General features: G+C 38.7%; 1 protein-coding gene across 1 annotated transcript; it reads right to left on the bottom strand.

Moving 5' to 3' along the window:
* Positions 1–831: 831 nt before the first annotated feature.
* c3a.4 (complement C3a, tandem duplicate 4) lies at positions 832–22112 on the bottom strand. The gene is made up of 43 exons (XM_068750503.1): positions 22042–22112; positions 19533–19734; positions 19225–19393; positions 18861–18955; positions 18581–18669; positions 17805–17887; positions 17635–17722; positions 17375–17477; positions 16983–17100; positions 16365–16480; positions 15806–15952; positions 15277–15376; positions 14753–14847; positions 14475–14663; positions 14169–14324; positions 12339–12468; positions 11256–11324; positions 10761–10958; positions 10540–10660; positions 10358–10443; positions 10108–10247; positions 9721–9933; positions 9083–9146; positions 8903–8992; positions 8041–8247; positions 7823–7898; positions 7573–7732; positions 7027–7122; positions 6237–6387; positions 5889–5974; positions 5342–5419; positions 5080–5235; positions 4903–4965; positions 4678–4759; positions 4171–4219; positions 3942–4032; positions 3733–3822; positions 3172–3274; positions 2974–3063; positions 2529–2621; positions 2308–2391; positions 1509–1650; positions 832–973 (listed from the first exon to the last, which is right to left on the bottom strand). Exons 1-43 carry the CDS (start codon positions 22110–22112, stop codon positions 832–834), a joined length of 4971 nt encoding a protein of 1656 aa, XP_068606604.1.
* Between the last annotated feature and the right edge of the window lie 560 nt (positions 22113–22672).

Below are 22672 nucleotides of genomic sequence, written 5' to 3' on the forward strand. Positions count from 1 at the left end.
CAAATACAGTAATGCTGCTCACAAACACAGACACAATATAATAATGCATGTATTTTGCATGCTTTATTTAGATTTGATTGTAGTGTCGTTACTTGCTGCCTTTTTAATGCAGTCCTTTTATGTCTTGTTTTGCTTTTCAAGCTACCTTTTGTTGTCCTCCTACCTGGTGTGATTTTCATGATTTGGATTTCTGCTTTTTGTTATTAAAGTTGTATTTTGTTTTTTTCAGCCTGCATATCTTGTGTTTGCATTTGTTTTGTGTTTTATTTGAATTCATGACACAATACAAACATAAACATTTATCATCCATTGATATGCTACAAATAAACAGTTTACAGGTCATCTTGATTTGTGTCGAGGGACCCTTAACCAAATGGCATTGAACTAAATATTCGGGACATCACGTTGTGTTCTGTGTAGGCAATATGCGGCATTATGTACAAAAATATACTTCTTTGCATAACATCATGGAATTCCTGGTGACCATTGAATTATAGTTTCAAGTATAAATCTATATATTTATTATTTAGTATCAGAGAAGATTTTGAATTTTAAGATTAAGTTCAATAACCTGTGCAACACTCCACTGACCTCAACATTATATATATTAAAAAAAAACCCTGAGCCTTTATTTAATCTTGTTAAAGACCACAAGACATAAATCAGTTATGAGTATAACAATTTGATACATAATAATCAAGTTAATTTATGTGAAAGAATTAAACAAGGAGAATAAGACGCACCGTCAGAAATGGTAGTTCTTTAATTTCATCCCAGTCAACATTTGACATGTGTTGTAAACTAAAGCAACGTGAGATGCTATGGTTTCAGCTATGATTGACATCCAAAGCTAAAATACTGACTGTCCAATTCGGCCATTCCCAAACAAACAGATCTGTAGTTGTCAGTCTGACACTCTGCTTCTGTGGGCCAGTACTCAATCCAGGTTGACTCACCAAGTACATACTGATATCTGAGGAAAAACATTCATTAGTATTTGTAAAAAGCTGGAAAAATAACATGAAAAAAACTCCCTCTGTCCCACAAAGACATATACAGGAGGTCGTCGACTTCCGATCTATGCGACTCGCGACGGCTCTACTTTACGACCTGACTCTGTTGTTGTTTTTTGGTCTGGTTACGAGGTGGTTTTACGACATACCGGAAAGCGAGCGAGCGAATCGATTGTACGACGGTTTCTGCGGTCTCACCCGCGATGACTACTGAGAGGAAATGGTCTCTTTCTGCTCCTCATTTACAGAATCATAACACAGCATAACAGACTTGTAGTTATTCAACACGGGGCGACTTACGACCGAGTCGGTGTACGACAAAACCCTCGGAATCAATTGTTGCCGTGAGTTGAGGAACCCTTGTACATTTAATTAATCTATTATTAGCAATAGTTGCACATGAGAACAAGAAAGGCAAATTTTGTTTCAAAACCAGTTAAAGTCCAAATGTACACAGACACAATATTGTGCTGGAGGTGCATAGAACAAACTTACATTTGATCTTTGTCATCTTTGTGGATATCTTTAGACACGCCCATGATTAGGTAGGTTCTGCCGATTTGCAAATCCAAGGATTCTCTGCAGTGTGGATAACTGAGGAACGCACGCTGTTTTCCCTTAGGGCCCACATCACTTCCTGTAATAAAAATTAGAGAAAGTGGGTCGAGTGATTACTGTATATGGTTATTATATAAACATTATTTATCTGTGCGTTCTCATGTTATTCTAAGTTGAATCATAATTAAAGAAGTAGTTTAATATCAACGCACTGTGAAGCTGAAGTCAGCATTTGGCTTATTAACAATAAATTATTTTACTTACCAGCATTGCTAATGTTGTTTGTTTAATCCTTGTTTGAAACCTTATTTTGTGGAATATTATATAAACTATGAAAAAAATAACCACAATGTCCTATTATAATTGAATTAAATATTTTTGAATAGTATGTTGGAATAAAGTTTTAACATTTCAATTATGGATGTTTTTAGTTAAATTCCAAAAATGTAATAAAGTAATATAAAGAAATTCTTGTCATGGAAGACCAAACAGTAAAGTCACTGTTTGATAGGGACTTATGTATTGATTATTTCCAGCTAAATGGGTAACTCCCTGTTCTATATAATATGAGAATGATAAACCCCTTCCCATCTGATAATGTCAAAATGTTAATGAGGCCATTACATTTCAGAAAAACACAAAGTAATATAATATTATTAATATATTATCCCCTCGTCCTATAAGGCAACTTGGAGACATTTCAGGGAAAACCTCTAGTGTAAAGAAATATATCTACCTTCCTTGATGGCATTCAGTATTTTCATTTTGTAAATATCAGTGGACAAATTTTCTGTAAATTCTTCCAACCTCACTTTGTACACTGAGGACAAACAGAGACAAAAGTTGCACATTATTACCTCTCTTGCTGCAAACATTTTCTCAATCTCTCTAAAATAAACATGAAAATCAAGTTTTTTTTCATGAAAGCAATACATAAATCCATTGACAGTCTTTTACCAAAATCTATTTTCAGGGTCTGCGTAGTCTCACAAACCATAGCCGTGCGAAGATCATTACTGATTTTGCCCTTCTTCTGCATACTGCAGTTCTCTGAAAGTACACAATATGCACAGAGTTAAATGCTGATGAAAAAGATCTTGTATATATGCATGACTGCAATCTATTTTATTATTGTTTTTTTTGGTGCATAGTCAGAAAACCTACTGTATAACATGTGCTTAATATCAATTGACTGCAACCTAGAATAAAACCATGCAAACGTCTTTAAAATATACATATTAATTTATTCATCCATAAATCATTTATGCTATTAGTCAATGTCTAATGTCCAATGTGTTGCTATTATGAGAGACATATGCTGGTAGGATTGTTCAGCCTTGTTGTTCAGTTTTGTAGGAAGATCTACATTCAAGAGTTTCAGATGTCGAGTGAGTCCTTATACCTTCAGCACATGTGCATTCATCATTTCTACAAAGCCTCATGAGATGTCCAGCGCTTCTCTCCGGATGGTAAAATTTCACACAATGCGTTTCTGCAAGAGCAATGATACATGCATGTATATATATACAGTTTCAGTAATTACAGTACATCAGAAAATGCCATATCCCTGTCAAGAGCACACAGTACGTGACAGACTCACGGTCGTAGTATTCATAGACAGACACGGCTGCTGGTTGTAAGACGCCCACTTTGAACTCCTGATGAATCCTAAATGTGATTTCTTCTGGACGTGTGTGAGAAATCTGTCAAGAGATGCAAAGTATGAATGCAGCTTTGGGAACTGAGAACTGGTTCCTCATTCGTCAAAATCAAAGACGTTCTGAAACCAAAAACATTCTGAGAAATTGTCCAACATTAATTTAATATAATTAATATTATTTACGTCAGCCAACGTGACTAAATCTACAACGACTGTACTTTCGGCTTGTCCCATGAGGGGTCGTCACAGCAAATCAACCTTCTCCACTTCACCCTGTCCTTCGCATCGTCATCCTCAACATGAATGCATACATTTTATACTCATAATTAATTACATGTTCTTGATACAGAATGGCTTAAATAAAGGTTCCTTTGAATACAGAAAAAATGCTTACGTCACTTCTGTGAAATAAGCACGTTTTTGACCCGTAATCAAGAACTGATGCCCAAGTCTACATAAATGATAGAGAGAGAGAGAGAGAGCGAGAGGGGCAGGTCTTACCTTATCCAGGTAAATGATGAGTGAGCCTCTCTCTGACAGGGCTGTGTTCATCTCATATTTTGCAATGGTGCGGGCGTGTCCTTTTGATAACTATACAGCCAGGCACATGAACGCATATTGTGTATCAGACACGAGATTCACAAATGCATATTTGGTTTTTGAATTGTGCGTGTGTAAATATATGTACGTGTATCTGCGTAAATACTTACCAAGTCCAGGTCCTGTTTGTTAGGAGTGAAGCCAGTTAATAAGCCAATGTCCAAGATGGACATGGTTGCGTCCCGCTCTTTGTCTTTATAACTGATGAAATCAAATACACACATAAAGACCAGCTTATTTAGAGCAATGCTGAAAAAGACGTTTGCACCAACCCACACTACACACAGACAGAACAGATTTTCGTCAGGGCTTCTGGTTTGACTTTAAGCTTGAACTTACAGAACCTCTATTTTGAGCTTGTATATCGTCTTGTCCGCTTCCATTTTTTCTGCAAAAGACATCTGATGAGTAATAATTCAATTTGTTTTTCTACAAGACTGTATTTGAGGAATATTTAACTCTTTGAGTGCCATTCACGTCTAAAGACGTTTTTTTTTAAACCCAAACATTCACTGCCAACCATTGACATTGAAATCTGCTTCTCTTCAACAGCCAATAACTCCAGAATGGGAAATGGTGGGAACACACTCTTTTTTCCCCCTGATGAAATCTTTCATTTGTTATGTTCGGCGTTTGCATAGTCATAGTAAAGGATATTTTGTGCGGCTTGGAAAATTGGAAGAAATGCACAAAAACTGGGGCAATCAGCATATAGCTTAGTTAAAAAGGCTGGCACTCAATGAGTTAATGATGAATGATTTCAGAGAAACAGTAAAAGCAGATAAGCAAAGAAACAAACCACAAACAAGCAGGCAAACCCCTGAAAGTCAAGTCAAGATGACTTACCTGGGATAAGTTGCACTGACAAATTAAATTTATTACAGTCAGTTTCTTGTTTTTCAGGCAGAGCGTAATACAGCGACACCATCTGTCACACAGGGAAAAGCACATCTCAAATAGATGAACCAAAAGTACCAATCTCAATGAGATGGTCTGCACACTGTACAAAATACCAATGACTTCATTTGAGATTGAAAATAGACACATCGGAGGAAATGACATAGGACTCACGGTCAGGGTTGCTTCTCCGGTGCCTTTGGCAACTACTTTGACATTCTGATTTATGTCCTTGAGCTGTCAGAGTTAAAAAATACCCAAGACACAAAGATCATCAGCAGGAGAGACAGCACCGCCGATGATGGGGGGGGGGGGGGATCTGCATTGTGTCCCGTGAGGGTGTGCTCTTACGTTAGATGTTCTTGTGGTATATTGGTTCAGTCTGTTGAAGCTGATACTAGTAGGTTTTGTCTTGCCTGGTAAAAGGAGGTCCACCTTCAGATCATATTCGGGTTCTACAGCATTGGCCCAGTACTCAGCGACAGCCTGATACACTATTATAGTTGCCTGAAGAGAAGAAGGAAAAAAAATGCTTTATATACACAGACATATAGAAGTTTCATACATAAACCCAGATGAGCTATGAAACTGCAGGTGTTAAAAGGAGGCCTACCTGGGTGGAGCCATACCCTCCGCCCACCTGCTTCTGGTGGTTGAACCATCTGACCACAGATCTGGCATCTTCAAACAGCTTTATCAACAGAGGGAAAGTCAAGAATCTTTGCCATAGTTATACTTTATATTACAACCCGCAAGTTCCCAAAGCCGATGAAGGAGCTTCGACTGTAAATTAGTTTGTGTTGAAAAGTGAAAATTGCCGATTTTATAAGTATCTTCATGATATTGTGTCTTTAAAAATCACCAGAAATGCAATAGTGTCCCTTCATCTTATAACTTAAGTGACAGGTCAGAGTCATTTCAACTATTGTACCCAAAAGGCTCAAAATAATTTGTTATAGTCATAATGTATAGATGCTAAAAAAGTGCTCCACTTTAATGTAAAATGTTCACTGGCATTTTGAGGCTGTTGAGACATTACAAGAACCCCCCCCCCCCAAAAAAAACCCTCTACCCTTTTTAGGAAGCCAGCATGGATGATGCCTATACTGTATGTTTTCCATAGCATTGAATCCAGTAACATCCAAGTGCAACATGCTCACCTCAGCCCTGACCAAAGCAAGAAGAGCATAAGCTGTGGCCTCCAGCACATAAACGCTCCCCAGAGGCACTGGCCAGTGAGTCAACTCTGAAATACATTACATAAAACAAATCTATAAGTCATCAGCAGGAATTTCAGGTTGAAAAAGAAACGCAACAATTCAGTTCTCATTAAAAAACTCTGTAAATGAGATGCCATGTAAAGTAGCTCTGTTATGTCACTACTGAGCAAAAATCATCACATAATAATGAACATATGTTGTTCTGCACTATTAAAATCCCCATAGTAATTATTCTGGGATGTGTAATGCTACTGAATTTTCACACGGTAAATACATATGTAACGAAACCTGGGGAGGCAAACTTGTAGAGAATATCGCGATTCAACTTTTTTTCATTGGCCAGGGCATAAGACGTCAAGGCAACAGCATATGGGTTGATGAGGTTGGGCAAACGCCTTTCCAAGTATTTGACTGCTTTGTCAATGCTGCCGGTTAGACTCTGGAAAATATGAAAGGAAGGAGAGCAAATCATACAGAGGCAACAGAACAGATACATCTGTATGTATATAGTGCATGATTTAAAATTGTAACATATCTGTTTTAAGCCGAGCACAAGTCATGATCGAGAATGAGGTAATGCTTTAAAATGCTGTTTCCCAATTTGTTTGAATCACAGCACATATTTGACATTAGAAAAATCACAAAGAACATCACCAGACAAAAATGTCACCAAAAAAAGCACATTTATTGGCCGGTTTTGATCGAACGCAAAGCTGATACACACAGAGATCTTCCTCAGCAGGTCTGAGTCTTTCTTTGCTCGCCATGATAGCTATCGTGCCTGAAAAAGCCCATCTTGCATAGATAGGTTGTGGCGCATGCTGTTTCCAGCTGTTTACATATTGTTTGAATATTATATTTCATTTGTCTACTGAAATGCAAATTCTTTTTTAAAGCAGTTTTAATTATTTAGTGCATTCTTACGGTATCGTTCCATTTCTACAAGCTATTGCTTCATGAGAATGAAGACAACCTTTGAGCACAGTGAACTCCAGTCTCTGACTTTATATTGGAGCTTTGTTTGCATTCTGTCAATTTGTGTGCAAAATGAATCAAACTATGAATGAAAGGTACTCACATTAACGGAGGCTGTGCAGAGTTTGCTTGACTCCTGCATGGCAATAAGGCAGAAGGCTGTCATGGAGGCATCAGAATCTGCCCCACGCACATCACCCTACAGTGTATACACACACACGCACATATTTTTGATCACATACCTTGATATGATTCAAAATAATCAAACCCATGTTCCTGATTTAGTATCAGTTAGCCCAGGGGTGGGCAAACTTTTTGACTCGCGGGCCACAATAGGTTCTAAAATTTGACAGAGGGCCGGACCAAGAGCAGATGGACGAAGTGTTTGTGTGAGCTAATATGAATGACACATGAAAGCTATTGCATTAAAGGATGTGGCCTTTTACAGGTAGCATTACAGGGATTAGGTCAAATGAATGAGGTTTAATTATAATACAATTTTATTTAATGATATAATTTGGACAAGTTTGGCGGGCCGGATTAAAAAGACCAACGGGCCGCATATGGCCCCCGGGCCTGGGTTTGCCTATGCCTGAGTTAGCCACTTCATAGAACAAGGAATTGATCCCAATGAAATCACTCGACGTACAATCATTTCTCCATGGTATACTTTTCCAACTTCTTTAAACATCCCGTCAGGTAGTTGTGCTTTGAGAATCAGAAACTTGACTGCATCACAGATGACATTGTCTGGCACGGCCACCAGACTACTTGCCATGGCAAACACCTTGACAACATAAGCCGTCAGCCTTTGAGAGGAGAGAAGAGATCTAAGTTAGTGGGCAATGTGAAAAAAATGAAATAATTCTTACGAGTTGATGGACATTTGAGTGCCTCACCAGGTGCTGCTTTGATGTGTCTTCCACACAGCAAAAGACCCATCCTCTTTACGATAGGCAAGCTGGTTATGATAACCTAGATACAAACAAACACACAGTGTGTGTACGGACTGGCCATTAAGGCTGTACTGACTGTTTTCCATTGGAAGCCAGTTTGAAGAGGCGCTGCTTCTATGAGCAATGGTTAAAGTATAGCAAAGGCAACGGGGCAAACATACCAGTCGTGATATGTTGGAGGGCGTCGTTGCGTTTCTCAAATCCTACAGTATCCCACTGGTTGGTTTTATCTAAATATGTCGTTGCGATGACAGGCAGAGTCATCCTGATCATGTTTTGCTCACCACATCCTGCGGGCTGTACAATTAGACTACCCAATGACTTTCCACTAATGGCATTTTCCACCAATGCAGATACATGCTCTCGCCCTGCAAGCACACAGAGGAGCAGAAAGAAATAAAACATGATAAATCAACCGCAAGAAGCATCTCAAGATGAATGTTGTTGTGCTGAGATGAGTCGAGTAGCGCTGACTTTGGTGCGATTTGGATATACAGTAATACCTTAGGATACAAGTATAATTCTTTCCTGGACCAAGCTCGTAGCTCATTTTGCTCTTACCTCAATAACATTTTTCCTATATAAAATAAATGGAAAAAGATGTAATCAGTTAAAAACACCCAAATGCAGTACCTTACACACAGGCCCAGCCTATAATAGGACCCACCGGGCACTACGGGGACCCCGACAGTCATTCATTAAGAAAATGAATGATTCTAATTGCATTCACCAGTTCGGACATAAATCTGATGTATGTATTAAGTCAAATGCGTCAGTAAACATACCGATTCTACAGTACCTGAATATCCGGTTCAGGGTTTCTGTCCTTATCCAACATTGCAGCTGGTCTTTACTTACACTCAATGACAAAATGCTTTTGCTGATGGAAATAACTATTAATTTCAGCTTCTGTACCAGCCTCAACCATTGCTAAATAATGTGATCAGATGGTCACGGTCTCAACGAAACGTGATGGGTGAAGTTTTGTTTCTGTGCCTGCTCGTGCTTAACGTTATAACTCACCTGTCACGGAGATCTGCGTGCTCTTTGGCGCTTTTGGTACAATATCTGTCTTTGGGATTCTACTATTGATTACCTCTTCTTGTTCACCATCTTAATAAATAAAGAGTGGAGAATTAATCACCACATGGCATCTACGCAATAATAGTAAACATTACTAATATACGGTGCATTTAAACTCACCTACACCTTTGTTAGTTGGATCAAGAGTTATAATCTGAGGAAATTTAACCAGAACACCTTCAGACTGTAAAAAACAATTTAGATAAAGATGAGAAATTCCAATTGCTTTTTTTTTTTTGCGATTATGCGTTATGTAGAGTGGGGACTTCTATCTTTCCACCAAATTCTATCCAGATCAAATTGCGGATACTGTCGTGATTTTTACAAAAATAGGGGTACACATTGCATTGAGAAGGATTATAGAAAAATTGCTAGACAGATCTCGATGAATAAATTAAAATAAAAACTTAGATCCCATCAAATTTTGAGTGCGATCCTGGTACCTGTCTGGATAAAAAAAAAACTAAATCAGGATTTTCCTATTGACTTATAATTGAGGCCTTCAGTCATATCTTGTAAAATATACATTTCATTCACTCACCAACAATCACAGCAGCTGAACGTGACACCAGATTGTTGGCAATTATTTACAGGTAGCTTTGCAAACATTCCATTCAATACATTAAATGATGGAAATCCAAATTCAAAGTTAAAAAAAACAAACACATTTGTATTGCACCTTGCAGATTTCATTGCAATAGGAAAACAGCTGTTGTATATGATATCTGAACCCATTACCGGGAGTCTATTCCTCTTACCACCACATGCAGCATCTTCTCAATTCCATCATTGAGTCCCGATTCTTTAACAGCTGCTTTGACTTGAATGCGATAGTGTCCATTCTTCATGGGAATAATGATAAAGGGTACAGATCGTGTAGTTTCAGGCCCGATTTCGACTTCCTGGCGATATTTCCCTCGCTTTGAGGCAGCACTGCACAAATCATCTTGCTCAGTCAGATCCACACGCACCTTGAAAAGGAGAAAGAGACAGAGCTCCAGTATGACGACTACCCCTATACAATATGGATTATAATCTTCATTTATGTTTTAGGTCACTTGATAGTGATGATTCCCTTTGCAGGACTAAATTTGTAACTTATAGCAAAAAAAAAGAAGTAGCAGATGCGAGTGACCCTGACTTACTATAGCCTTATCAGGCCGGGTATTGTGGAGGATTGCCTTAACTTCAATCTGCTCTCCACGGACAGCAGAGTAGGGTACTCTTAGGTCAATGAAGAATTCCTTTCGGACAATCACCTCCAATGGTTTGGAAATACAGATTCCTTAAAGAGAGGAAGGCAAAAAAAAAAGCAAGCGTTGAACAAGAAAGAAAAAGAAGATTTTTTTTTTATTGTATACACACAAAAAAATATTTTCATAATTTAATCATCACCATGAGTCGACAGGCTAATTCCAGTGAACTGCCAGGTTGTGATTGAGTCTGGTAAAGGTACATTTTTCACAAATGTTGTGGTATCACTGAAACAAAGAAAGTGTATTTATTTATTTATTTTTGCGTTAAGAGGGAAAATGTAGCTTGAAATCGTTATGGTGCTCAGGTTTAAATTCATTCACCAGTTAGGTGTTGCTGCAGAGCAAGCAGGCAGCACGATATCTGACCACAGCCAGCTTTCAGGGAACTGGCTGCGAGAAGTTATTTCATTTCTGTCCATGTAAAGGTCGTCATCCTCCTCGCCTAACATGTAATTAAAAAAAGATCATTAATGTTTTCGAATTAATAGGAACCACTCAGGGCTTCCCTGAAACCATTGTTCCCATTGTTCCCCATCTCTTACTGCGAGCCAGTCGGAGGTTATCGTCCTTCATCTGAGATCTCTGGCTTTTCATTTCTCTGCAGCAATACAGGAAGGCCTCGACACAGGCTGCACCTTCAACAATGTACTCGCTGCGAATCTCACAGGAGTATGAAGTCAAAACAGTCGTCATTCCATCCCGACAACAGGAACGTTGCAGTTTGCTCTTATAATTATCCACTGGGAAAGAAAAAGGTCGACAGATGAGAGACACATTGGTGTGACTGTCCCAAAAGAAGGTGTGACAGAAGATCACAATTCACAATTTTAAAATAGGAAACATAAAAAAAAGAAAAGTTATTCTTCAAGTTATTTTCACAATTTCAATTCTTCGACCATATCCTTGATTTTGAATTACAAATCACAGATGGCCAATGACATGAAATATATATATACAAATAATTTGGTTATCTACATTCTATGGCTGAAGAAGATTAAATATACGCTTTTTGGGTAGTTTGGGGCAGCATTACTTACATAAGGTGGTAGTAACATTCATTATGGTAGTGGCTCGTTTCTTCCTGCTCACAGTTTCACATTTCCGTTCTGAAAACAGAGCCCAAAATGTTATGATGTGGACTTTAGAGATTATGCCACTTACCATCGTTGGTACTTGGTATAGATTATTCAGTCTCAGTCTCTGAATTATTTCCATGAATCCAAAGATGTTTCCCAGCCATGTTTTAGATCTCCTGTCATTTCAGAGTCTTCCCCACATCCCAGCACTCAATCAAGCACATCCACTTAACCTGTGTTGTCTCAGCCACCTGCAAACTACCTTCCAATTAGTCTCAACTTTACATAAACTTTGCTCAGCGCTGAGCCCTCTGCCAGATTGTTAGCGTTAAACCTACTTTCCAGCATTCCTGTTCCTGTTTCTGTTTCGTACAGATTCTGCCTGATTCGCCTGCTGCTGGTACTACTGTACTTTTGGCTTGGCCCGTCAGGGCTCGGCACAGCAAATCAGCGTTCTCCACTTCACCCTGTCCTTTGCATCGTCCTCCCAAACACCAACCACTCTCATGTCCTCCCTCACTACGTTCATGTATCTTCTCCTGGGTCGACCTCTAGCCCTGTTCCCTGGCAGTGGGAAGTGATAAACAATATATACAGATAGATTGTCCAGTTCTTTGCATTTAGTAATTCCACATTAGGTCACGATAGTGCCTGTATGTCCAAACCATTGAAGTCTGGACTCTCTGAAAATCTATAGTGTTGAGGCCCTCCCCTGACTGGCGAGGGAAAATGTCAATGAGACATATAACTTTTGTCTGGGCAAAGGGCAATCTGATGTTTGTGTGAACACCAATTCTGATTGAACCAGGGAATCTATTGGCCGATTCATGGATCAAACGTGTTGTTAGAAAAGAGCAAGTTGTGCAAAAAGTACTCAAACATGGAACAGTTGGATCAGTTGAAGGTCACATTAAGTTCACATGTAAAGGTTTTAGTGCATTTAAGGTTCCCCCAAAAATGTTTGTGAGTAATACAAATACCTCAAGTGCGGAAATAGAAGAATGTTAAAAAAAAACATGAGAAAATAAAAGATAAAAAAGTTACCTAGTCTGTAGGGCGTCCCAGAAGCTGTGCTGGACGCAAACAACAACCCAGCATCATAAAACACGTTCATGCCATCCTTCCCTCCACCTGGTGTGCACCCTGTGTCATACCTCTCAACAATATCCCACACCTGAGCAGTGGAGCAGAAGTGGAAGTCATGTAAACACAGGAATGAAGGAAGGCGAGGTATTGAATTGTGGGGCTATATGATCCAAATATTGTGACAAAGAAAGGACCAGCTAGCTTACAGAAGTTAACCAGAAAAGCACACGAGCACCTGCCGAGCACCTCGGTCTTCCTATATTGTGATTTACACCAAAAATAATGGCCCGACATTTATTTGATCAATTTTTAGATTCCTTAACCATGAAAACATACCTTTAGCAAATGGATTGACATTGATGCCATTATTAGTGTAGAGGTTATTCACAAAAAGCACACTTTCCGTAATTCTGGATTCTTCTGGAAAAAGCTTTTGAAGATACAAAAAACAGAACCTCCTTTGTGGAGGCAATAAGAGAGATATTAATGAAAGTGTCCAAAAACAAAATTGTTTTGAAAATGGCGGAGAGCGTGGACATGCAGAGCACAGACTCAGGAACGCACGCACGCACATCTTGTGCACGTTTGCCGCGCCTGACGTCACGAGGGGGTTAAGGACCTAAAATCACCATAATAGCGTAGAAACATGGGAAAAGTGAGTTTTTCATAATATGGGACCTTTAAGCATAATGACAATAAAAAGCTAATCTTAATCGTACCACTCAATTTAATCCGGAATGGATACGGATTCTGTCCTGATCTGGATTTTCCCTCTTACTTACAATGGAGGCTTTTCAAAAAATCATATTGTAAAATATGCATTCAATTCACTAATCATGCAAAATGTCTTCTGGATCTGATCCAGAATGAGGTCAGGAAAAAATCTTACATTATAACATTTAAACCCCATTTGTGAGGGTTGCTATGGTGACCTTTGCTGCAGGTTGATTTCTGACCTTCACAGCAGCAGACGCATCGTTGAACTGAACGAGACGCACCTGTTACACATCTCACCTAATCAGCTCCTGCCTCTTTCCATCTGACGCTCTACAGTTCTCTGCCAAAATATCCTCTCTGTTTCGTGAGTGTTTTCAGGCTCTCCCGTTCGATGTGTCGTCCCGTATTCCCTAATTCTATCTTTAATACCTGAGTAAACAGATCCAGTTGAAATCGGGGTAAATTTTCACAACAAAACAATTTTGTTTTTGGACACTTTCAATAATATCTCTCTGATTACCTCCACAAAGGAGGTTCTGCTTCTGCTGGCCATTACAGAGACATTGAGGAATTAGTAGTGGGAAAACAGATTTGTTGTATCTTCAAAAGCTATAGCTCTAGATCCAGAAGAATCCAGATTTACTGAAGGGGTCCTTTTTGTGAATAACTTAATCTATACTACTACTAATAATAATAATAATATCAACGTGAATCCAATTGCTAAAGGTATATTTTCATTGTAAATTAATCTAAAAATATAGATAAAAATAAATGTAGGTCCAGTACTGGTGTAAATCACAATATAGGAAAACTGAGGTGCTTCACCAAATTTACACTGCAACAATCAGTGCTCTGTAGAAAAATTACATAGACTAAAAATCATGAGTTATTTCTTTATTGTGGTTATTTTCAATAATCCTTAATCATAATTTAATAACCGATTGCCTATGATTGGCCCAACTCAATTACAACCGCTAAGGTAGACTGATATTCTCTACAGACAGACATAACTGAAATCTGACTTTAACTCGTACATTTCAAATAATTCTGAAGACAAAAAGAAACACTTGCCTTTTTCTGGGTGAGACGATGCTTGTTGTTTAGGACATAGACACCCTTGTCCACTGCCACCAGTCCCACTGTTGCTCCTGGATCTCCAGTGACCAATAAACCAAACATTTTGCGAGGTTCATATGAGTTTGCAGGTCTCGATGATGTCAGTGTCAGCTAAAGTGTGTGTGTGTGTGTGTGGGGGGGGGGGGGGGGGGGGGGGGGAGGAGGAGAAGAAACAAACACCTTTATCCTTTACCCATTAATCTGTACAAATGTCTTGATTATATTGTTGACACTCTTCATCCTCAGCGTTGTGTGTCTTACCGAACCCATACAGGAGTCCTTGACGTCCACCCAAACAGAGTCTGATACCACTTCGTCATCTGTGTGGTAGTAGGCAACGATACGGAATGATGGAAGCATTTCTTTTGTAATGGGAACTGTAAGGGAAATCAAGACTTGGCCTCTTGTCCTGTACCGACCCTTTTCCAACAGTTGACCTCTGCTCAGAATCTGGGGAAACAAGTTTACATATTTACCGTGTGTATGTGTGTGTGTGTGTGTGTGTGTGTGTGTGTATGTATAATATCAAAGTATCTCACCAGGTATGTAATATCCTTGTTTAGACCTGGGTTACTGTTGAGGTTAAGGTTGATTTTCAGGTTGTTTCCTAGTGCCAGCTCAGCTGTATTCACACCTGTATAAACGAAAATGAACGCTACACACTGAAGAGATGCAGTGATTGGGAGTTTGCCAATGTCACCAGCATCACCACCATTTACGTGTTGCTATCTGATGGTATTTTCATGTCCCTCATTCATATCTGTCAACCCCTTTTCATGGTCAGCCGTACTCAGGACCCATTAAAGCCGTATACAAATCAACTGGTGTCGAATCGCAGTGGAAAAGTGGCTGAAATGCTTCTGCGCATGTGTTTGTAGACCACAACGGAAGTGTTAAGTGAGTAGTTTCTTTCGCGGCTTCGTTTTTCATTTTGCCCCGGTATTTTCAGAATCCCTGTTTTATTTTAAAATTTACAGATTTTGCCGTACTAATTTCCACAGAACGCCGTACTGCTCAAACATCCGATATTTAGTTGACCGTATTAGTTGACAGGTATGCTCACCTATGTGGATGTAGTTGTTGTTCTTTGATTTGTATGGGAGGGCTACCATGTTGGATGATGCCTGTCTTTCACTTGAAAGTTGAGGGTCATTGGTCTTCGCCTACAATGAAAGCAAGCACAGACCACAGACAAACAGTTAAACACAAAAGGTCTCAACTATAACCCATGTCCAGGACTTCTCTGGTAAAGCTTAGACTAACAGACATAATGTATTCCGTGGCATAACGAGACATTAAATGTGTCCCACAATGCTACAATGTAATAAAACAGTGAAGCTGGTCGCCACTGGCAAATTCACAAGTTTGAATGTGCATGTGATATGCAAGCTGGAGTAATTTTAAGAATGATCAATGCTCACTAACAGGCATGAAGGGCTTTAATAAAACGCGATAGGCTAGTTTGCCAAGATGCCGGGTATACGGTCACAATCACATTAAAAATAAATAGCATAATAACTGGAACAATGACTGATTCCATAAATGTTGTCATTTAAAAAAAAAAAGAAGGTTAAGAAGGGTAATTTCCTTACAGTGATGCTCAGTCTGGCAGTCAATGCGTCTGTGTTGACTGTAAGCTTTGCCATGCCATTTTCTGCAGTTAGCCCGTTGACTTGACCCGGATCAATCAGCACTGCAACACCTCGTGCAGGTGTGTCATCTGGATTCAAAACTTCAACCTGATATTGGAAACCCATATTTTCCCCCCCCACATTAAACAAATGCTTTCGCTTTCATATACGAGTACAAAGGTAACTGACTTTAATCATTCATTAATTCATTTTGTTGAAGATGAGACAATCAGTAATTGTTTTATCTTCATCCGTTTATCTGTATTGGGTCACGGTTTTAGGCTAGCGCTTATCCCAGCTGACACCGTGGACAAGTCACCAGTTCATCATATGCCCATTGTACTTCTCTGCCACTCCAGACTTCCTCATGCAGAAACACAGTCCCTCTCTGGGTGAGTGTTGTTTGTTGATAAGATTTATGCTTCATTGACAACCTTCTAAATTATCAGTTTATAAAATGTTTTCTATGAAAATTATATATTAAAAACTATCACTTTAAAGAAATGTAAATATACTTTACCGTGACATCAAAGGACATTCCTGGTTTGTAATACTTGGGTGTTTTCCTGAAGTGGATGCTGTACGGTGAAGTAACAATCTGGATATTTCTTAACTCAGCTTCAACCATTTCACCACCTTGGAATAAATTAAATTAAATTCATATTTTATTTGCATAGGGCCATATCATAACAATAAACTTAACTTAAGCCGCTTTCTGGGTAAAACAGGGAAAGACCAGCTCTTATAACACCTTTTATGTCCCACATGTGCAAGCAATTTGGTGACTGCAGAAAGGAAAGACTTCCTTTTTAACAGGCAGAAACCTTCAGAAGAACCCTCTGCATTCATCCGGGCTTGGGACCGGCTCAAGGGGGACCCTGGCTGTGCTACGCTAGCTCCTGCTCACCGGCCCACCCCTGCTACCTATGAGGCTGCATTCATCTTCCGTATTGATTAACGGATAAAAAACATGACCATATATGATGATATGTAAAGCGTACAGATTTGCAACTTTTTTTTCATTTTTAAACTTTTTTTGGATACTAAAAATACTAATAAGTATTTTTAAGTTGTTCAATTATTATACACACATAGTCAAACACACGGAATAAGCAGAAAAAGAGTTTTCACTTCTTACCGCTCTCAGTCAGCACACTGACAGCTACAAATATGGAACTCCCCACCAAGTCACGGATGTTGAAGGTCTGTGTGATGTGTTCTCTCTTCAATATGACTTTTCCATGACCCTTCTCAATCTATTGGGACATAAGAATTATAGTATACATATATAAATAAATAAACTTAAATAAATAAAGAATGGTTGTGATATAATGCTGTGGAAAAATTTGAGCTAATTTATTCGATGTACTCAAAAGGTATGAGATATAATTAATATCAGCAAATGGGAATGTAGCAACACAATTGAAATAACTGTTTAAATAACAGTTAAAAGTGCATTCAGTATAGAAATATATTGCTTTAAACAGATCACAAGTTAGAGCAAAAATATTAAGTATAGTACAAGCTGACCGCAACTCTCTGCAGAGAACTTGGAATGCTCCTTTTTTGACCATTTGTTAAAACCCCAAATACCACATGGGCTGTCCCATCCACCTCTTCACCAAACAGATACCTGAAGTTAAAGGAGAATGACATTTTAAGCAAGCCAGAACAGTGCCACAAACGTGAACAGCAAATGGCTAAATTAGCACCAACACAATCGCTGAACAGCACTCTTTACTTTCTATTTGGATCAAACCTGATCTCGCAAAAAATAAATGTGAACATACGTAGCTTTGATGTTTACGGTAAGCTCCTCACTGTCCACATAGAAAAAGGGACTCACAGGTGTTAGTTTCACCTCAAAACTGGGCAAAACTGGAAAAAAAAAATTAGTAAGGTCAAATTAATGAAAGAATTGAATAGCTTTATACAAGTGAAAATAATAGTATTGGCTTACCATATTCTTTGACCTCAAACTCTGCAGAGTAGCTCTCCTGTGGATTGCTTTGGAACTTTGCCACCACCTTCCACAACCCAGGGCTTCACACGGATGGATGGAAGAACAGATATTCCCATGAATAATAATAATTATATAACAACAATCATAATAATTAATAATGTAATTTAAATATTAATAAAACAAGGTGCCTTCTTCATTATCTATGCTAATTAATAGTCTGTTGGAACCAATTTGGTATTATGTCTTACAAAGAGGAGAAATTAACAGTAAAAGTCAGGTATAGATGAAGTATAGAAGAAAAAAAATACTCTGAATATAACATTGTACCATTGAATGTATTTCTGTTTCTATTGATAACCAAAAACATAAATTTCCTAAACTTTGAAGATATCATTCAGCATATGTATGATAAGCTAGATGAAAAGATTGATTCACAGTACAAATTAACAGCGTTAAATTAACAGCGGGACATCAAATGAAAGATTCACCAAAATATAGTAAACACCACCCCTGATGAGCTGGCGTCTCATCGGGGGTGTACCCCACTGAGAAAATGAATGGACTGGATTGATGAAGAAGAAGCTGTATTTGTCATTATACAAATTGTACAACGAAATTGCGAGGTTAGAGTGGAGAGTTAGTCCTGAGCCGCCCGCCACCATGGGCCAAAATAACCTAAGCATGTTTTATTTGAACCCATGACCTTCTAGCTGTGAGACCAAAGCATTAACCTCTATTGCCACTATGCTGACGGAATTACATTAAAGTCTCACCTGACAATTTCACCAAGCTTGTAGTCTCCAGAGTGGATGCCTGATGTCAGGGAGACAGGATCAAATGCAAAAACAATGCCTTCAGGGGTCTGAATTTTTATAATATAGAAAAAGAAAAAGAAAACTGTCTTAGTTTACAAATTAATTCAGTATATACATGCAGCAATTATTTAGTAAGTAAGACATTGACACTTTTTTCAAGTATTCGTGCTGCTAGACTTGCTATAAATATATATATAATTATAATTAATTATGTGATTTTAAAGAAGACGAAAAATACCACAATTTCTATGGCAATGGAAGAATCCATTTTTCTCTCTTCATCCCTTTCTATGGGCTTCATGTTGGGCGTCACTGCAAACATCCTGTAATGAACTGATATAGACAGAGAAAATACAGAATGTTGCTGACGGAGGTTGAAAGAAGGTGTATCTATTTGACTAACTATCAAGCAGTGTTTGGATTGTAGTGCCACAAAATTAAGGGTCAGGTTTACTGGAGTGTACAGACCAGTAAATCTGACCAGTAATTTAAAATAGACAAGTTATTTACCGGTAATCAAACTGAATGGTAGATGTTTTATGCCTCCAAGAGACATTTTTGCCAAGGCAGGTTTTTCTACAATAGTGGAGGATTGGACTCGCCTGTGCTTTCAGGGGTGTAGAGGGTCTTGTCAGTCTGGATGAAGATGTAGCCAGACTGGAAGGACACAAGTACAACTTTCTCCAGCAGTTGGTGAGGGTTGAAGAACTGAGCTTGCAGGTACACATATTGCTTGACATTGGGGTCCTTACTGAAGTCGCCAGGAGGGATCTGAAACAAGTATGAGGAGGCAGGACTATTGCGTGAGTAGACATTGCTGGAGTTTAGGTCTCCCGTTTGTTGGCCTGACCTGAAAATAGATCCAAACAGATCGAGTTACTGTCACATATACAGTGAATATTTAACTCACCTTTATTTTTCCGAGCTCCTGGAAATGCTTTGCTGAGGTGAGAGTCACAGATGTTGATTTGAGCCTGGTGGTTTTAGTTGGATGGTTCATCACATTAATTTCTACCCTGATGTCGGGATGATTATCGGGACAGTCTTGACACTCCACAAAGATATTTTCTTCCGTTCCTACTCGCAGTAAATTGGGAGCAGACATCAGCATCCTGCAGAACAGAGGCGAGAAAACAATACATTCTGAAGTTCCTGCGGAGACTGTAGTTCTCTCTCTCTCTCCCCCCCTTTGCTATATCTATCTACATACCCAATGAAACATGAAAATAATTATAACTAAATAATTTACTTATGATTCATGTTCAAGCAATTACAGACAATAATTCATACAACATTTAAAAAATCTAACCAATTTTATTAAGTGGTCAATTATCAATTAATGTACCTCAATACAATACATTTTATTACATATACCGTAATACATTCAAATGCATTTACAAAAAACTGCGGTGTGTGTGTGAGAGAGTCTGTGTGAGGTCAGGAATGGGAGGCATGCGGGTGACATTTTTGTATTAGCCATGAGCTAATGTGAAGGTTTTACTGTGAGGAATGGCCAATGTACTTAAACAACAGCCCGAATGTGGGGTCATTTTGATGTTATTGGGGGCAATTTACTGCACCTCTCAGAATCAGTGGGTAAGAGGGTAATGGGGGGGCACTTCACTGAACCCAGTGGAAATTCCAAAAGATGGCCATCAATAATAATCTCACCAAGGAAATTAGTTGGTGGAAGAGCTGGGAGTTGTAAATTTGCACATGTTGTTTGGATTGGCCGAAGAAGGGTAGAATGACTGCGGGAATTGTGCCATTGTCAGAGAGCTCTGTTCAATTCTTATCTCCATGCCGCTTGCATTAAAGAGATCTGAGTCGTCACACCAAATCTGAAATTCTTCAGAAAATTAGCAACTCTCAACATTGAAGAAGGAAGAATTTCCCAGGCAGGAGAAGCGGCATGTCCCAAATGACAAGGGGGGTGGCATCATGCGGGAGGTGGGCTTGGAGAGGACTTCTTCTTCTTCTTCTTTCGGCTTGTCCCGTCAGGGGTCGCCACAGCAAATCAACACCAGCCACTCTCATGTATATATATATATATATATATATATATATATGGTGTTTTAATGGTGTCTTTAATCCCCTCAGTGGAGTGTTAAAACATGTGTGTGTGTGTGTGTGTGTCGAGCATTAATAGAACAAGTTACCTTGACTCATGAACAACAAACTGCAAACAAAGTGTAAAGCTTAAGTTAATGTCCTGGAATTGTAGAGGTTTACAGAAAATTAAAAAGATTAAACAAGTCATGAATAAACTAAGATATTCAAACTCAAAGATTCAATTCCTACAGGAGTCGCAAACCCTGAAATAAGACCAGGTTAAAATAAGTAGAAGATGGCAGGGGGCTGTTTATGCAACATCATCTGGAGTTATGACCCTTGTTCATAGCTCAGTTCCTTCAAAGTGCTCAATACAATTGAAGATAAAGGTAGGTATTTAATTACCATATATGGAAGGTATTTAATTATGCAAATAGTTTGAACTTAGTGAATGTTTATGGGCCGAATACAGACGATCCATTTTTTTTTTTTACTGATCTCTTCCTGACTCTTTCTTCCCTCGCCGGGGCATTTATAATTGCAGGGGACTGGAACTGCACATTAGATCCAGTTAAGGACCGTTCTACAGGTGAGGACCAAACCCACAATACATTTAGGATAACTATTCATCATTTTATGAAAGAGCCGAGTTATTTAATTAATGTTTGGAGGCATTTTAAACCTGATGAAATGGCATATTCTTGCTATTCTGAAGTCTATAAGATTTTTTATCTCGCATTGACTATTTTCTAATCTCGGCTGCATTGATCTCTAAAATAGACAACTGTTTTACGATAGTATCTGATGTCCGATCACGGACCACGTGGCTTTATATACACAGACGAGGCTTTTGTAAGAGATCCACCAACCTAGATGGGGGGGTTGAATCAAAAATGGCTACTGGATAATAACTTTGTTAAATACATTGCAGATATAGTAGACAACTATTTTAAAGATAATACGACAGAAACAACTGCTGCAATGAGATGGGACGCCTTCAAGGCTGTTTTGAGAGGACATATAATAAATTATACCTCTTCTAAATTTAGAGATTTTCACAAAAGGAGATTACTATTAGAATCAAAAAATAAAAACACTTCAGAATCTGGTAATTGGTAACTATACAATTTCGGGCAGAAAAGGAATTGCTAACTCCAACAAACTGCAAAGCCTGTAATTTACGAAAAGCCACATGCATATTTGTATTAAAACACTTGATTAGAAAATAGAGTAGAAAAATAGAACCTCTAAAGAGAGAACCTCATGATAATCTGAATATTCTGACGCCGAACAAACAAAATGTATATTTCATGTCTGTTTTTTGTTAAAGTTATCATTACAATTTTGGTAAACACTGGTTAACTTACAGTGGAGCTCCATCAGCCAGATAAGTGAATGAAGCAAAGGCCAACAAGGCCCCCAGCACCATCAGACCCATCCTTCTACTCGATACTGATCTGCTGTCTTTGTAGGCAGTCCCCCCTGCAGTACCTTCCATTTATCCAAAATCCTCCCTCATTCCAAAGTATTTGTGTGCACATGCATCAACACAAAGACAAGCACGTGATTTCCCAGCAGCAGTTGAGAAACTCCGTTATCTCTGTTCTGAGTTCAAGGATAAACAGGGAAAATAAATCAATGAGGGTTTTAAATATTTGACTAACCTATTGCAGCACTAGTAAAAAAAAAAAAAAAAAAGGTCTTCTGCATTTTTTTAAGGAAAGTTGACATTTTGTACCGGTAATTGTCATTCTGAGAACGTTGAGTAATTTTATTTGCACATGATGAAAATATGGGCACAGAGCTCCTGTGTCATGAAAGCTGTGTGGAAAGTTATTCAGTAGCAGGGAATTTTCTGCCTACTGCCAATCACATGAGTACACAAGTCCCATGTAGTTCCAGTAAAAAGTGGGACCCACCTGAAGATCTCAGCCATCTTGGTGAAGAGCCAAGCTAAATAGTTAAATGGTCAGAGAAGAATGTCAGTCTGAAAATCTG

Source organism: Brachionichthys hirsutus, chromosome 17 (assembly GCF_040956055.1).
Source record: "Brachionichthys hirsutus isolate HB-005 chromosome 17, CSIRO-AGI_Bhir_v1, whole genome shotgun sequence".
Classification (NCBI taxonomy): Eukaryota; Metazoa; Chordata; class Actinopteri; order Lophiiformes; family Brachionichthyidae; genus Brachionichthys; species Brachionichthys hirsutus.

Bases quoted from the DNA above. Each gene is read 5' to 3' on its own strand.
- c3a.4 (XM_068750503.1), bottom strand. From the start codon at position 22,112: ATGGGTCTGATGGTGCTGGGGGCCTTGTTGGCCTTTGCTTCATTCACT. The intron at 4,760-4,902 runs GTGAGTCCTATG...CCTGTGTGACAG, and splicing joins CCGGAGAAGCAACCCTGACC to ATGGTGTCGCTGTATTACGC. The intron at 4,220-4,677 runs GTAAGTCATCTT...TGTCTTTTGCAG, and splicing joins GTCAGTGCAACTTATCCCAG to AAAAAATGGAAGCGGACAAG.